This window comes from Channa argus, chromosome 7 (assembly GCF_033026475.1).
Source record: "Channa argus isolate prfri chromosome 7, Channa argus male v1.0, whole genome shotgun sequence".
NCBI lineage: Eukaryota > Metazoa > Chordata > Actinopteri > Anabantiformes > Channidae > Channa > Channa argus.
The window spans coordinates 18,941,486-18,959,445 of NC_090203.1; the positions used below are offsets into that span (position 1 = coordinate 18,941,486).

The 17,960-nt window shown below is 36.8% G+C and overlaps 1 protein-coding gene across 4 annotated transcripts; it reads right to left on the reverse strand.

Moving 5' to 3' along the window:
- Positions 1 to 1,237: 1,237 nt before the first annotated feature.
- ncam3 (neural cell adhesion molecule 3) lies at positions 1,238 to 8,485 on the reverse strand. 4 transcript variants are annotated; one of them, XM_067511575.1, is made up of 16 exons: positions 8,205 to 8,485; positions 7,756 to 7,827; positions 7,425 to 7,622; positions 7,187 to 7,324; positions 6,832 to 6,975; positions 6,298 to 6,415; positions 5,823 to 5,977; positions 5,567 to 5,700; positions 5,136 to 5,271; positions 4,805 to 4,972; positions 4,555 to 4,674; positions 3,958 to 4,085; positions 3,681 to 3,849; positions 3,269 to 3,464; positions 3,028 to 3,156; positions 1,238 to 2,504 (listed from the first exon to the last, which is right to left on the reverse strand). In XM_067511575.1, the coding sequence occupies exons 1-16, from the start codon at positions 8,263 to 8,265 to the stop codon at positions 2,489 to 2,491; spliced, it is 2,082 nt and encodes a 693-aa protein (XP_067367676.1). In that variant the 5' UTR covers positions 8,266 to 8,485; the 3' UTR covers positions 1,238 to 2,488. The 4 variants fall into 4 exon arrangements, with proteins under 4 accessions (XP_067367676.1, XP_067367672.1, XP_067367673.1 ...); XM_067511571.1 differs by having other exon boundaries at positions 3,028 to 3,162; positions 8,205 to 8,484; XM_067511572.1 differs by having other exon boundaries at positions 3,028 to 3,162; positions 3,958 to 4,087; positions 4,554 to 4,674; positions 8,200 to 8,484.
- Between the last annotated feature and the right edge of the window lie 9,475 nt (positions 8,486 to 17,960).

Here is a 17,960-nt window from a genome sequence, read left to right on the forward strand (position 1 = left end):
AGGAACATATCAGGCAGGGGGAGGGGTCACAAACCTCACCGCTGCTGGAGGAGAGTGGCTGTTTTTTGCGGTAGCTTTTTCGATGTTCAATGTTACTTTTTGTGCAGCACGCAATAGCAACGTTAAAATCAAATGAATATTCCCTGTGTTATGTGTGCCTCATTCAGATATAAATCTGCCATTATTAGCCACGAGAGAAAGAGCATTCAAGTCGTTTGGTACAGAAATACTACATGTAAAGGTCCGTACCGTAAGCACGTGACATTATGGGCCCAGTTTAAGCCTACAAACTTGAAACCCCCTTCAGCTCAACAGGGCAGATGACTGATTACATTTTTGCAAATAAGTCCTTAGAAATTATTAAACTCCTTATCAATGTTACAATGACTAATGACTAATATAATTGTCTTGCCATGAAAGTGTATTTGAAATCACCCACATTGTTCCTGAGTTACGGTACAACAAAGATAACCCAATCCATTATATCTTGTCAAAGACAGTACGTCTAAATGACGTCTAGGATTCACCCAAACAAAAATGTTAAAAGAAGTATATTGTCTTGCCTATGTCTGATGGTGTCTAGCCTCTCCTTCCAGAATCATAATTTACAGAAAACTCTAACATTTGTTTTCTTGTTATTGCCTATTTCTAAAGCACTGAAGCCTATTTTTAAAGCTTAAAATAAGCTTTAGTAGTGTTCATATGCTCAACGGAATATAACTATTATGTAATTGTATTATATATAGTTATATTTATTATAGAATATACCCACTGTGAAAACTATTCCACTATACTTTAGTTTACTTAAAGTGTAGACAAACTTTGTTGACCGTGGCATTCAGTAAGCTCTGAAACAACTGTATATGCACTCCTTTGATCATAAACACTGCTTTAATCTTAGATGTAAAACTGGTTTTAATGAAAACAAGTTTGGGAATTTGCAAAATCATTTGTGGACAGCCTCAGTAAAATACTTGATTTAATGAGAGATTTTTTTGTTGTTGTTGTTCCTGTAGCTATATGTAGGCTCCGGCAGGATTAATGTAGTCTTTACATTTTGCTGTATCATAAACATAAGTGTTGATTTGGTTGCATTGTCCCTTCCTTCAATGCTTCCAAATTGGTAATTTTGATTTTGAGCACTTGTATAGCTATTAAAACCAAAATATCTTGTGGTTTTCACTGATGTTAACGATGAATGTAACGGGAAAAATATTCAATTGTGAACACAAAAGACGTACAACTGTTTTACAGTCCATGTTTTATCAATCATGTTTTGTCAAACAAAAGTTTTAACACAAAGTGTATGTACAAGTATGTACAGTGTTGAATATAATCTTACAGTAATCAGTTCACCAATATCAGGGAAGGTAAATTGCAAGCATACCTTTTATATTAAGGTACCTACTAAATGAAACAGCTGCAAGTGAAATACATGTTTGATAATTTAGCTTGATACTACTTAATCAATAATATAATGATCATAACATTTAAATAATTTACATAATAGTCAATTTAGTTTTGTGTATATGCTGTATGTTTTGCAAATAATTTATAATTGCAGGTTTTTATAAGGCCCCTTAAATGTTGAGCGTAAAAGATTATTTCACCAAAATAACCAGCAATTAAGGCACCAAAATATCAAATATAGCATGAAATGCTAAGCCTCTCATAGGTCTGCTCATGTATGGGTATTAAACAACAACAGTCAGTGCATAATAATAATCATAAAGGTTGGTAAGGTTTCGTTCCAGCAGAATTCCCCTTTAAAATGTTTATAAAAAAAGATCAGTATTAACATACAGTTTCATTTAATCTAAAAAAAATCTGATATTTAGCCTTATATAACCATCAAAAGGGCAGTCAAATAAAATCTCAAATAAAAAGTTAGCAACAATAAAAAGAGATTTTAAATAACATCATCATGTTTAACAAAACTGCATTACACGGTACATGTACATGGTACAATTAAGGAAAAAGTAAGAAATAACTCTTGTGCAGTAGGTAAACAATTGTGCTTTTAGACAATTTGTCTACTGTACTTAAAGATTACATAGTAACAACAATTCTATCTTATAAAAAAATCAAATTTACCCTGTTAATGGAGATTTTGTCTTTAAGTTGATCATGAATTAATCTACAGTACAGGAGAGCAGAGACATAACTAAAATGCTACGAAAGCACCCTCCTGCCTGTAGCCTCTGCCAACCTTCATATAACTGGAAACTGGGACATTTTTTTCCCTAAGTAGAGGACTTCATGAGCAGAGGCTAAACTTGACTTCTCCTTCCATTAGCACTGGGGACAGTTTTAACCCTGTTTGACCAAATTAAGTTAGTCAGTCGAGTCAGTTTCCTACAATGTGTCATTATGTCTGACTGTTCCCATTGGCAGTTATATCCTGTGCACAGATCGCAGATTGTTCTTAATTATGACCAGGTGATTGCAGCTGTTGTCGATCCTGTTTCTGATTTTACCAGTTTATTGTTCATGGTTGTGTTTTTCTGTGGGAAAGAAAGTTATAAGTTAGATTTTGGAACATACTGCACAAAAACAGGATTACAAAATTATCTATTAAGTAGTAAGGTCAAAGATTGGTTCTGCTATAGATCTCATCTTCCTTTGATGATTTAAATAAGCAGAAGTTTTATATATTTTCTTTGTTAGGGCAGTTATGAATGAAGATAATATAATTTTTTTAAATATTCTTCTCATATCAAAATGTAGTCCACAATATGAAAGTCTTTATTACATGTGATGGCCGAATTATGCACATTTTGTAAAAAAAAAAATTACAGCAGCATTATTAAGTGTACTTTTTTAAATCCTGGGATTGTTAAGCAAGACAGTTGCCTGTTTTATACAATCGACAATCATACCATCTAGTAAGATCAATATCAATAGCACTCAAGCTAATATTATTAAGTACAACATTTTTACTAACTAATTATAATGCAACTAAGGACATAGAGTGTATGTATCATAGCTTTCATTATGTGAGCACGATGCCTTCCTTTACAAACATACTCATGTTTGGTGAGTGGGGCTTTGTCACAGGTGACCTCTTTGAGCTGCTCCCCTTCCTTGGTGATTGTCTGAACTCCTGACTGTTGTATACTGCCTCTTGGGGTAGATATACCTTTCAAAGTCACTTCTCTACAGCTAGGACACACATGACAGTTTCACTTACTAAGATGGGAATTTATTGAAAGATGTATGTAAATACTCACAATACAAACACAAACCTCCTTTATTCCTCGCCACTCACCCATTTGTTGGTCCATCTCCTTCTTCAAACCTTTTCACCCCTGGAACTTTTTGTCCAAAGAGTTTCACAGCGATTGACATGAGCAGGCCACAGCGATTTCTATAGCAGCAGGTGACGTCAACAACCAGAAACACCACTAAGAAGATCATGATGACAATACCAACCACGCTACCTTTGGTCATGCTGCTGCTGCTCGCTTTGAATGATGGGGAGAAATAAAAAAAAAAAAAAACATATGACAAACATCCTCAGTAGGATTGAGCTAATAGTCTTCTTAATGGACCTTCTATACCACAATGTTCAAGTATATAAGTAATCACAGATCTACAGTAATCGTGTCAGCAGTGCCAGTTATTCGTCTGAAACACATTTCCTGGCTAAGTATACATTAAAGGAGGTAAAAGGCACATACAAGGTTGTTCTGCAATGGTGAAGTTAAACATGGTTGGGATAGAGGAACCATTAGCATTGACTGCTGTGATCTCCAGCTGATAGTCTGTGCCGAAGGCCAAGTCTTTTAGAAAGACAGAGTCAGCATCTGATGCCAACTGGATCTTTTTCCACTCAGCTTGTTCTTTGTCCTGGTTAAACAGGTGTAAAAAGTGGGTCGATAAGGGGAAGAAACAAAATGACCAAAAATTAGAAATATATTGAGAAAGGAATATACAAAAACTGTCAAGATGTCTCACCTGTCTGTATTGTACACTGAAGTGCAGCAGAGGAATCCCACCATCATCAATTTGTTTTAGAGGAATGGAGAAGGAGTTGCCTTCTACTTTCATCTTGTCCACCAACAAAACTGGACTGTCAGGTTCACCTATATGCAGGAGGCAGAGTGAAAGCAAAGAGCCGATGACCATGCATTAACAATTAATAGTAGTTACTGCATGAATAATAAATAATATATAATCATTGGATTAAGTCAGTTTATTATTCCTTAAGTGCATGACTCTGAGCATTTACCTCCTGAGGATAGATCATGATCATCATCAGCATGAGTGGACATCAGCCAGCCGATGATTATGCCGTGGAAATGTTATGAACAGTTGTCAGTTAAGAGATGAATATGAACAATTAGTGATGGCAGATGAAGAGGGCAAGCTTTGCTTGTTATAAACATCACACACTTACACTGTTCATCAATATTTGTGCATCATTTCAACATTTATACAAATTTATAATCATGCAAATACGTAAATACACACACGTTAAATGCAGAGAAATAAAATGATAAATAGATTTAAAGCATGTTGTTAGTGTTTGCTGTTAGTGTGTGTAACACTTACGGATTCCCTGGGTGAGAACATTGTGAATGTCTGAGAACTCTCCCAGTCCTACTGCATTAATGGCAGCTAAACGCACCGTGTACAATGTGTATGGCTTGAGAGATGGGATAGCTAGGGGGTCTACATAAAGTGAATACACACAAAAAGACACACCTTTAGCCACTTAACATAATTGTAATATAATTTTATATATTTATGTCAGAATAAAGCTGATTTTCAACAAAGCATCTATAAAGAACAGATGTTCTACCTGAAGCTGGTACTTTGACCTGCTTCCACTGTTCTGACACATTTTGCCTCCATTGCAGGACAAAAGTTGTGATCGGTGTTCCTCCACTGACAGGTTGGGCTTTAAGAGAGAATAGCACTGAGGCCAGTCCAGGTCTGACTGTCAGGTTGTGAGGTGGACCAGGCTGAGCTGTGGATCAGAATGCAGAGAGGATAATTAAGAAAGCAAATGGCTTAAGACCTTGCGACAGAAGTGCTTTTGCAAGTAAAGGTGCGTGTGTGAAACATGGTTACAGCTACATTTCTGGTTAATCCACATAGTTACAAAACAAGACGAGAACGTGAACTCCTACTATGTATTGCAACATCTCTTGATGCATTTCCAGAAGTGCTGACAGCGATGCAGGAGTACAGTCCACCATCAGAGGGCACTACCTCATCAATAATCAACACATTGTCAACAACACGGACACGACCAGATGGAGAGTCCTGACAGCAGAAGAGAAACAATGTAAGTGTCCAGAGCAACATCACAAATGCATATTAATCATGTAAGTATTAATAATGCAAACAGTGTTATTTTGATCAACATAGCAAATTAGTCAGTCACAGTTATACGGTGTTTGCTGATAGTGTTGGTTTTGGGGTGAGTATCATATAAAAGCTACATTTCAATAAATTATGAATGGCAAATATTTTTGAAATTTTCAGTTTCGCTGCATTTTGCTTCGTGACGGCTAGTTTGTGTTTTATAACTGCTATAAGTATATATCAATACTCTTACCACTGTTTGTCCATTGTGCTTGATGAGCCAGTGTAGCTCAGGCTGTGGATGGCCAGAGACGTTACAGGAGACATAAACACGCTCACCCGCTAATACACGCTGCTGCTCTGCTGAAACAAAGACCTCTGGAGCCTCTGAAATTAAACATCTTGGTTGACATGACAGTAATCATCTAATCAAAATTCAACACTTTTACGATGGTCATTACAACAGGATAAAATAGCAGGTCAAAATGACATAATATAATCAAACCAACCAAAAACATGAAGCATGATGGTAGCACTGTCTTCAGCTATCTTGTTTGTGGCGGTGCAAACATACTCCCCAAAGTCGGCTCTGTCTACAGACCTTATGGTCAACTGGCTGCGGTCTGAGTTGAACTGATGATGTGAAGGGTCAAACGTAACTGGCCTTGAAATAGACAAAAAAGTAAAATATAAAGATACAGACTTTAAAAATAATATAGATTCTCAACATTAGACATACCAAATGATCCAGATACAGTATTTAAATAAGGCTGGGACATTTAAACATCTTAATAAATGAAAATCATGAAAAGTATGATTTATAAACAGAAAAACAAAGCTGTATATAAAGTCAAAAATATTTAGGAGTCAAGTCTTTTGTCATTGTTTAAAAGGAGAGAGAGAAAGGACATGTTTGCATCAGCTACTGTAAAGTTTTCACATTATATGTACATTATAATGATAAGGCAAAAAATCAAGTCGTACATGGTCCAGGTGATATTGGGTTTTGGTAGACCATCCACAAGACACAGCAAGGAAACATTGGTTTCTGATTCTGCCATCACTTTCTTCCCCTCTTCCTTAAGGTTCACTTTTGGAGGAGCTGCAGGGAGAGAATCTATTTTAAGTATTCAGTTTAGATTAAACAAAAAAAAAAAAAAACACTAATTCCCCTCAAGGGATCAATCATTCATTTGTGAAAGCAGTGCCACTTCACAGGGAGGCAGGCATCTGTAAAAAAATGCATCCTTTTGAGACCAGATATTGTTGCTTACAGTGGCACCATATGTTGGCCAGTTTCGGAATATTTATTGCCCAAAACACTTAAACTGTGATAAAACTGAATTAAAACTAACACAGTGCTTTGGTTTGGCCCAAAGACAAACTTCTCTGAGTCCACATACTAGATGAGTGCGGTATCTTTCTTACAGCCACTATGCATCGCCCCATAGTAATCTGTTTATGTTGGCACCTACTTGTATATTAGTGGTTCACTTCTAATGTGAAAAGGCTTCTCACCGTTGACAACAACAGAGATGGAGAGCTGCTGATAGATGGCCCTTCCTTTAATCTGGCCTTGACACAAATATGTCCCAGCATCATCTCTCTTTACTTTTTCAATATGGAGAGTGTTGTCCTGCAGCTGACGTACTCGTCTTCCCTCTTTAGAGACAGAACAAGAGCAGAGGAATATACAAAACAGATGAAAAGAGGTAAAGACAGAGACAGGCAGGGACAGCCTATTGTTTAGTGACTTTTACCTCTGTAAAGTTTCATTTTCTACAGCACTCAAGCACTAATTAGCTAAAGCAAACTCTGTATGGATAGAAAAAATGCTATTTTTAGCAACCCAGGTTGTGGGTTGCTTTCATACCATTAGAAGGGATTTGTTGCTTGTCTCTGATCCATTGAACATCCACCACTGGCTTGCCCGTCACCAGGCAGGGCACCACCCCATCTGTGCCCTCCAGAAACTCATGGTAGGTTTTAGTGCTTCCAAAAGATGGACCCTCTGACAAAAAAGGTGCAATTTAAAAAACAACATTAAAACATTTAAATAAAAGCTCTTTTGGAATAAAGTTTAGCATGTCTGACTGTCTTTTGTTACATACCATAAACAAAGACCATAATTTGAGTGTCATCGTGGTGTCCGCTGTCAAAGTCACAAAGACAGGTATACCTGCCTGCGTCCTGCAATTTAGCCTTCTTAATGATCAATTTTGAAGAGGTCTCATCTACTGCTGAAAAGATTTTTTCATCATCAAAGTCTTCACCATCCTTCTTCCATGTTATAACTCCCTCTGCTCCAGCTACAACAGCAGAGAAGAAGGGACAATTAAAGAGACAGAGCGAGAATAAATATGGGAGCTGAGGTTAAAGCTTTAAGAAGACATTCAAAAATATAAGTGCTATAAGTCTTCAAATTAAATAGAACTCACTCACCTTTACACAACATTAATATCTCTTCTCCCACAAGCACGTCTTGCTTGGTCATAATAATGTCCATTTTTGCATCTAGAGGAGAGAAAATGTAATTTTTTAATCAGATACTCCTTTTACAAATGGAAGAAGAACCACCACACCAATGAATTAATACAAAGTTTTCCATTTAGGACTGATTTGTCTTTGTTAGGCACTAAACTACATGCACTACAACTTTCTACATAATATATAATCACTGGTTACACATTGAGTGTTTTCCCTATTTACAATATTATGGACACTTGAGATTTGTTACACAAACAATCCAAAATTGGTTATTTCCTGTGTTATCTCCTCCTTATAAATTAAGAATCTTTCCCTCGTTCATTTTATCACTTCATCCATGCAGTTTATATCAAAACACATCATTATGTTTGCCAATTAAGTCTCAGCGTGTCAACAGACCTTACCTGTACCATACATTGCCAGCAGCAGCAAGGTTATTTTCAGAAGAGCTGATTGGTTCATCATGTTCACCTGACTGCAGGCTACTGATTTTGATTGATTTCAAATCAAAACTCCACAGTTTTCCTGGATAGAGTGATAAAAAGCTTATCTAACAATGTGTGCAAAATTAAACAAACGAAACAAATCTGCCACAGAGCAATCCTCAAATATCTTTGACTCAGTGTCACCCTGACTTGTAAAGTTTACTGCAATAACTAGAACAGGGAGAAGGTTTGTTTCAGAAGTTATATAGAGGAACAAGAGGAGGGATGAGAGGAAATGTAAGAGGGGTGGGAGAAAGAACGAGAGGGCCAAAACTGGTCACTCACTCCTTCGCCTTATCTAGCCCTCATCTCTCTGTTTTTTTTTTTTTTTTTTACAACTTTTTGTTTTATGTCTGCACCATCTTCTGTCCTCTCGCCATCCTGTTCTCTGCAGGCTACCGGATGAAAGCAGGGAGGGAGTGAAAGATGGTGAAGGAGATTTAGATCATTGTGTAATTTTTTATCCCATTCTCATTTAAAGGCTACATTCTTCTCAAGCAGACACACAGCATGTCAAATTTACTACAATGGCACAGTTCACACTTGCTGAAAAGGAACATCCTGTAGGACACTGAAATCAACAAACCTCAGTGACGCCCTTTCTACTACAAAGAAAGCATACAGTGGTGTTCAGTGATTGCAAAACAAAGAGACAATGTGATAGTGATGAATAATTTATCTTGTTTAACCTTCCTCTTGTGTTAGGGTCGGCACCGACCCATTTTCAGTTTTAAATGCATAAAAAAACCATATACATTTGTTTGTTACATCAAGGCTTTTTGACTTTGTCAGTAACCTCTATTTCAACAAAATAAAAAACATTTAAAACTTCTAACTAAATTATGAAATGCTCTTATTAAAATTATGACATTTGTGATGTTAGGGTCGGTTTCGACCCACTGCTAAAAATAAGGTTATAAAGCAATATTTAGAGCAAAAACTGAAATAATAAGTGCACTGTCAGCCTAAACACTGACAGCCAGCTCCTCTCCCAATCATGTGAGCTTTAGGTGACTCTTGTTTTCCTGTATAGCTGCACAAATACAGAACAAACAAACAAACATGGACGCGTCCAGACGTGTGAATTCAGTATTGAATTGGTGACTTGCAGAGTTCACATCTCCAATTTACAGCTTCAAAAATGAGAAAGATTTTAAATGAGCCAAGTTCTGGATAGTATTTTTGGTGAAAATGAGGAAGTAAACACAGAGGAACAAAGCGACATGGATAAGCAGGTTTCTGAGGAGGAAGACAATGTAAAGTTTCATCCAGAAGAGACAGACACATCAAATGAGTCTGATAAGGAGGTCACCATTGAAGAATTTGCTGAAAGTCCAAAGATGGTAATATCTTTTGGAGGTCAGTACCTCATGATGCACATGGCAGGGCAGCTGCTGCAAATGTCATCAAAATGACCCCTGAAATCACAAGGTTTGCTGTGACGAGAGTCAGTGACATCAAGACATGTTTTGAGCTTTTTATGCCATTGTCACTAAAAAGAGTCATTCTTGCTTTGACAAACCTTGAAGGAAAAAAAAGTCCATGGTGACACGTGGAAAGACATTGATGAGGAACACCTAGATGATTACCTTGGTGTTCTTCTTCTTGCTGGAGGGTACAGATCCTGCAATGAGGCCACTGATAGTCTCTGGGACGCATCAACAGACAGAAATATTTTTCGTGCAACAATGTCACTTATGGTATAAAAATCTGGGTAGCCTGTGATTCAAAAACAAGCTATGCCTGGAATTTATAGATTTACACAGGCAAAGTTGCTGGCGGCATCCCAGAGAAAAATCAAGGCAAACGTGTGGTCCTCGATATGACTACTGGACTGCAAAGTCACAATATCACTTGTCACAATTCTTTGTACCAGCTATGACCTTGGATAAGAGCTTCACAGGAGGAAACTTTTAGTGAAATTTTAGAGAAATAATTTTATTTTTTGGCTTTTCCTTGAAGTAAATGTATACGGGTCAAAACTGACCCGTATCACCATAGATGTTACTATTGTTAAAAATATTAAAAAAAAAAAAAAATGAGCAAAATTATTAAAGTGATGTGTTCTAACAACCCTTAATAATGGTAAGGTAACAAAACAATCTTGTATTTATTTATATTTTTCTATTGAGGTTCATTTTACAATGTTCTTATATTAAGATTGAGGGGTATAATGACAAAAAAAAGCCCCAAAAGGCCCACACCTAAAACATTAAAACTAATATTTTCATTGAAAAAGAAGCCTAACAAGGTAACCAACAAATGAGAAACAAATTAGATGAGAAATAATTGTTTTTTGGGATGGAAACAGAAAGCTAACACAAGAGGAAGGTTAAACACATCATTTTGTATAAATAGTCAAAATTTGTCAAAATACGCTTTAAAGATGTATTTATTGTAATCTTTAAATAGATCAGATTCAATAAATCAGTTATAGTTCCATGTGATATTATTCATTACTTATTTCAGCCCAACATACTTTTAATTTGTTTATTTTCTACAAAGTTTTGTAACATTAAAAAGAAAATGCAGATGAATGCAGATGAAAAGCTAGGTTTCTGGTGATTTTGAGAAATTTTGGTCATTATCCAAAGTTTGAAGCTTAATGCTTATAAATTTCTCAAAAGGGTCACAAAAAGGATCTCTCTCTCTCACACACACACACACACACACACACAAACAATTACCATTATTGCATTCTTCGAACTCGTTGCCTGCCAGGTTTTGTTCCTTTGGGTCCAATCTATTCTATTGGCCAACAGCCTGTCTACCCCTCCCTGCTTCTCCATACAGCCGTTCAAAGCCAATCAAAGGACAGAGAGTCCGAAGGGGGCCACCTATCAGGTTGATTATCAGGACTATCAGGAAGTGGCAGGCCTCCTGTATGGCCCATTAGGGGAGTGTGCTCATGATTAGGGCTGTTAACAAGGGCCATTACCAGGGTGTTCTCACATATATCACATTTGTATAAGCTGTGTTTCTTATGTGTTATGATTTTTTAACATCCATTGAACTATGCTGTGAAGTAGAAACATGTTTCAAGTAAGACATGGAAAGTATGGAAAGTCTTGTAAAGTAGCTCATCAGTAGATCTTGTGTCTGTTTGCCTGCAGTGAAATTAATGTTTGGGCAGCAAAATATACAATCCCAATACAAAAATCGTTGCGTAACATAAATAAAAACAGAATGCAATGATTTGAAAGTCTCATCAACCCATATTTTATTCACAGTGGAAGATAAACAACATATCAGATGTTGAAACTAAGAGAATTTATCGTTTTATTTTGAATTTGATTCAAAAAACACATCTCAAAAAAGTTGGAACAGGGTGAAGGTTTCCAAAGAATTTCAGATTTTGATTAATCTGACTACAGAACAGTTTCCATTTTGCCTCAGACCATTTTAAATGAGCTTTGGCCCAGAGAACACGGTGAATCATATCCGTTTTTATCCGAATCCCCATGATTCTCTGAATATCTGAATTTGAGGATATCATGTACTGTAGATGGATACTTAATTAATAATTACTTTTCCAGCCTTTTGTTGTCCCTGTTCCAAAGTTTTAAAAATGTGTTGCTGCCATTAAATTCAATATGTGCACGATCCCGGTTCCTTGACTTTAGTTTGACTTTCCCTATACATCCTGCCCTGGCTTTTATTTTGTAGTCCCTCAGCGCGACTTCTTGTTCTTAGTTTCTTTAGCTTCTTTACCTACCTTGTTAATCCCTATTGCTTTCACATGTGCTCCTGCTTATATAAACCCAGCTCTCCCCATTTTTTCTTGTCAGATGGTCTTTCTTTAAATACCCTGATGGTGAGTGTTTCTGGAAACTTTCTGTGCTCCTGGACATTGTTTCCTGCCAATTAACCCTGAGTTCAATGCTTTGCCAGATCTTTGCTTTTGGACCCTTTACCTTCTGATCTGATGTTTGGATTATTAATTTAGTCCTTGGTTTTTCGCTCATTGCAGCCCTGGCTTGTGTGCAATCTTTAGTTTTATTGTTTTGGATCTTACCCTTGATGTTTTGGAATTACTGTTTTACTTGATCAGTTGTATGTCACTGTACATTTTCCTGTCATTCATTTGGAGCGATTTTCTGTCTGCTTGCCTTCTGTTAATAAAACCCTCATTTACGATAATAACTCTTCTCGCAGTCTCCTCACTTGGGTCCTAATATAAGTACACAAAGTGAGTGAGAGAAAATGAATTAATATTTTTTATGAAATGATAAAATGTTTCAACATCTGATGTTTATGTTCTGTAGTGAATGAAATATGGGTTGAAGAGATTTTTAAATCATTGCATTCTGTTTCTATATACAACCCCAATTCCAAAAGATGTGAAAACTTAAATATTTTGCATAGCTACAGTGGTTAAAGTTTACTAGGAAATGGGGTTGAAACACATTCAGGGAAGGTGCCCGCTTTACGGTGCATCACCAATATTTTAACAGCAATATTTTAACTGCATTAAACCTGATTGTTAAGGCCTAAAAAGCAATTTCATGCACAAAAGAGACAAAGTGTGTGGCAGAAACTCAAACTGAGCTCAAATCAGTTAATATTGGACATCATTAGATTCTTCAGATGGCCAGGACACAACTTTGAATGATGTATAAAAAAGGAAAATGTTTTCCATTTTACTAAACTGAAATCATGAACATTTTAAAATAATGAGTTTACTAATTGAGTGAACATTAGTAACTATAGACCTGACTTTACACATATACAAATGCTGCCTACAAACAACACTAAGTGTTCAGATGTCCTTTCTTTGTTTTTGTGACCAATAAGTAAACCTATTTTGCAAAGGAACTTGTCTTGTGAGGAGAGTCTTTTCCATACTGTAAGTCATAGCCTCCTACTTCAAACAGTTTTATTAAAAAGTAGCTTCAATGTTGTGCTCCTTCCCAACCATCAAATCTTAATGTAAAATCTTATTTTTGCGAGTGTAATGTCTGAACTGATTTCAGATTTGTTTCTAACTGAAATGTAGAACAGAAAAGGGCTACATGCAATGAATTCACTACTTCGACATCACAAGTTAGTGCCCAGCCCTCACCTTTACTGTAATTGTAACCTAAACCTGATTTAACCCTATAGCCAGACCTACAGTAACTCTCAAAAAAAACCCTTTTGTGAGGACTGATATTGATCAGTTGATATTCCATTGTTCCTATTAAAATACAGCCTGTAACAATATCAGAGCAGCAAGTGGAAGATCTGAGAGAAATTGTGCTGAGCTATTGGCACTGAATACAAACAGTTATATTAAACAGTAGCTTCAATGTTGTGCTCCTTCCCAGCCATCAAATCTTAATCTTAAATTTACTACTTCGACATCACAAGTTAGTGTCCAGCCCTCACCTTTACCCTAATCGTAACCTAAACCTGATTTAACCCTATAACCAAGACCTACAGTAACTCTCAAAAAACCCTTTTGTGAGGACTGGCTAGATCTAATCCACTTTGTAAATGTAGTTTAATAGTACTGGTTTAAAGAACTAAGGCACTTGATAAAATACTAGTGGTTGTACAGTACAACTTCAAATAATAGTACTTGCTAGAAGATGCTACAGCAGGTGTTCGTTCATGGACATACACAAAGAATGTGTACTGGTGTGCTTTTTCAATTCCATGTACAAATACACAGATGATACACAGATCACACTTTAAGCACTGAACGTAGTAAACATTTTACAGTTACATAATACAGTTTTGTATCTGTGTACTTATAAGGGAAACAAAAGATGTTTAGACACTGACCAACAGAAACAATTATACAACAAGACATAAAGGCGAGACATCAGGAAGGAGAGAGAGACACAGACAGACTCTTGTGACTGGAGAAGACACACCCTCACATTCTCCTTGGTACAGTATAAACTGACCTTTGTGCGTATGTGCTTCTCCTCTAGTTTCTTCTCCATGCATATTAGTTTTTGTCTGACTGGAATCACAGTAGCCCTCTTTTTACTACCCCTACCACTGTTAATGGATGGTATGGAGGTGCAGTACACAAATTATAAAACGCTTTGCACACAGAATCTTACCAAAAAAGAAATAAAAAAACAGCTTTCAGCTTGTCCCAGGGGTTACCACCGCACAACATGTTCCCCAACGTTGACTGAGAATGTATTTTTATTAGCAAGGATTCCCTCCCATTTTTATCCAGGCTCGGATAAAAAACTCAACCCACCTGGTGGGGTGTGATTTGAGCCCACGGCCTACTGCATCTCAACCCAATGCTCTACCACTGAGCCACCGGTGAAATACAATTTGCCAACAAGTTAATTATTAATAAAGCATTGTGAAGGACCTTTACTATGTTCTAGATAGTTACTGTGGTGCAGGACTACAGTTGTAAATGTTATGCCAAGAGTAACCCAGAGCCTTCTTATTCCTCACGTGCAGAGTCATGGTTTGGTCACGTCTGTAACATCATCTCTGGTACTAAAATAGAGTCACAACAATTCTAGACAAAAGGAATACTTCCTTTCACTTCTATGCTCTGTATTGTTATCAGTGTAAAAGTGACAAAGCTAAATTTATCCAGCTTATGTTTATACACAGGAAAGACATTAGGAGAGACACTAGGTTCACCAAAACTCCAGTTTACGCCAACCATTGTTGTGACATAAACAACTAATAAGTAACATAATACAGTTTGTTCTCCTGCTGTGCACCATATTGTGAGTGTTTGTGTTCTGTCACGTCAGCTTGACATTTGGCCTGTGTATGCACCTCCACATTTATGCAGCTAATTATGGGAGCCGTCTGGACCATTTACTGCTCTGTACTTTTCTGTTTCTGACCATACAGGAAATTTATAGTAGAGATGTCACATTATAGAGGTTTCATTGGTGATTACAGAGCTCGTAGTGCCAACGTACTGGCAGAGTAAACATTTATTAAAGAAACTAAACTATGGAAGCTAAAACTCTGGAGCAGTGCTCAAAGCAATAATCCTGGTGATGAGCCGGACGAGATATAGATGCAGCGATGGTGTGGGGTATGATGCTACTTGAAGAGAGGATTTTGTGGCTGAAGCCATGTCCTTCATCAAACAGCTGGGCAGTCTAAACAATCTTGAATGTCGCCATTGAGTCTCTCATCAGGTCATTCATCTGAACATCTAAGCCCCCTGTGCCAGATCCAGCTGCAGATGTGATGTTGATATTCCATTGTTCCTAGTAAAATACAGCCTGTAACAACATCAGAGCAGCACAAATTACACTGCTGGAATGACATCATTTTCAGCAAGTGGAAGATCTGAGAGAAATTGTGCTGAGCTATTGGCACTGAATACAAACAGTTTTATTAAACAGTAGCTTCAATGTTGTGCTCCTTCCCAACCATCAAATTTTAATATTAAATCTTATTTTTGCAAGTGTAATGTCTGAACTGATTTCAGATTTGTTTCTAACTGAAATGTAGAACAGAAAAGGGCTACATGCAATGAATTCAGTCATTTACTGTAGGTTCCCATCAATATGTTATATGAGGAAGCCTTGTGACTTATTTAGGCTTTAATAGATGGTCTAGATGGACTAGATATCAGTGTTACTGTAAGAAACCAAAATTCAAAATACAATCAGCAACAGTAATAGTGTGTCAGCAGTCAAATAAACATATCCTTACAGTTCAACCCCCATTTGATACTAACAGAGCAAGCTTTCTATGCTTACATACAGCTTCATTAGGAGCCATATTTACTCAGCCATTTCTATTAACTATGTCTTGAGTTTGGTATCAGTAGATTCACTAATAAATGACAATACAAAAGTCACTTTCTCTTGACTTTTTGAACTGAAAGGAAAGTTGATGACCCCATCTCAGCAATACAAACAACACGCAGAGTAGCGCACTGTTTATTTTACTTGTAGTTTACTTTACATGCTATGACACGAGTGAATTGATTCATGTCAAACCCTGCATGAGGCTGTGGGTGCAGTGATATTCTTGTGAAATTTCTGTTAAGGATGTTTTATTTCAAACACTTGAAATACACAACTTATTTACCGGATAATTGACACTGCTAAACATTGCGCACTGGAGTCTAGAATTGCAGAAAACAAATTATATTTTACTAATACATGTTTATCCAGCAGGGCAGCAAGGTATTGGAGTGGTTAGTGCTGCTTGCTAACAGGTTTCCTCCAGGTATTCCGGTTTCCTCCTGCAGTCCAACGACATGCATGTTCGGTTAATTGTTGACTCTAAATTGCTCGTAGGTGTGAACACTTGTGTGTTCATCTGTGTAGCCCTAAAAAGACTGGTGACTTGTCCAGGGTGTACCTCGTCTCTCGCCCTATGGCAGCTGGGATAGGCTCCACCTCCCCGTGACCCTAAAAAGAATAAATGGTTACAGATAATGGATGTACATTTGCATAAAATAAATCATGCAAGTCCACATACCTAGGACATGAGACTCCAGTTTACATCTGGACCAAAACACAGCCTTACCCCTTAACAAACTTTTAAAAGCAACCCGACTGGTTTTCGTCTGTCAGCAAGCCCCGGTTGAAAATGTGGAATGGCACGTTTAAAGCAAGTGATGTAATGAAAGGTTGGGTTGATGGTGAAAGCCTTCACTTAAAGATGACTAATCTAAGAAATACATTACTCACAAAAAGTTCGGGATATTCGACTTTCAGAAAAGATTGCAGAGATTTCAGAATGCACCTAAAATGCACTATAACCTTTACAGGTGAACTTAATTTGACCTTTTATAAATGTTTGAATGCAAATGTACAATGTTCAATGTTTCAGTACTTATTGTCTAACATGCTGTTCTCTAACAAGGTGATCAAGCACAAAAATCACAGCGTGATTCATGGATCAGACATGACACCATAGACAAAACTGTCATTCTCCACATTTCCATTTTGCAAAGGGATCATTATAACTTGTATTATATGTGCATTATATGAGTACCCCTAGGGTAGAGGTTCAGTGTTGGGTAAACTGGCACGTAACCTCCTCAAGCAGCATTACTACAGGTCATTATGGTGTATCTTATCTCACCCGCTTGTGTTGACTGAGGCTTTTTCTTTTGTTGAACTGTTGCCTTGGGGAGTTGATGAAGGGAAAAGGGAAACATAAACATATACAGTAAAATGCACAGTAAAAATGCTGCATATAGTGGCCAATAAACAAAATTTGAGGAACACGTTTGTGCATCGTTCTGTATATATATATATATATATATATATATATATATATATATATATATATATATATATATATATATATGTGTGTGTGTGTGTGTATGTTTATGTATATATGTATGTATGTATGTGTATATAAATATTCTCCCTTGTCATACTGGCCATACATTCAAAGTAAGACATAGGGAGAAGGGGGGAACCATGAGAAAAGGTGGAATCTAAACTGAATATAAATAAAATGTATTAATATAGGACTTTGAGTAATAGGATTTGAGTAACTCACAAAGCTGAAGGCAGATTTTAGGTTTGGCTGAAGTTTGAAATGTATTCTGCACAGACTCTGGTTTCTGCACTGCAATCCAGTAAAATCTCAACAATGGAGTAATTTAAACTAAAACTATTGATGCAGGAAAGTCCATTACAGTGGCAGAATGATATGAGACTGGAAAAATGTTGATGTTGTAAAAAAAAATCTAAACTATTAACTTATACAAAAAAATTAAAA

Bases quoted from the DNA above. Each gene is read 5' to 3' on its own strand.
- ncam3 (XM_067511571.1), bottom strand. From the start codon at position 8,265: ATGATGAACCAATCAGCTCTTCTGAAAATAACCTTGCTGCTGCTGGCA. The intron at 4,086-4,554 runs GTAAGTGTTACA...TCCTGCATATAG, and splicing joins TGTTCTCACCCAGGGAATCC to GTGAACCTGACAGTCCAGTT. The intron at 3,850-3,957 runs GTGAGACATCTT...CTGTTTAACCAG, and splicing joins TCAGTGTACAATACAGACAG to GACAAAGAACAAGCTGAGTG.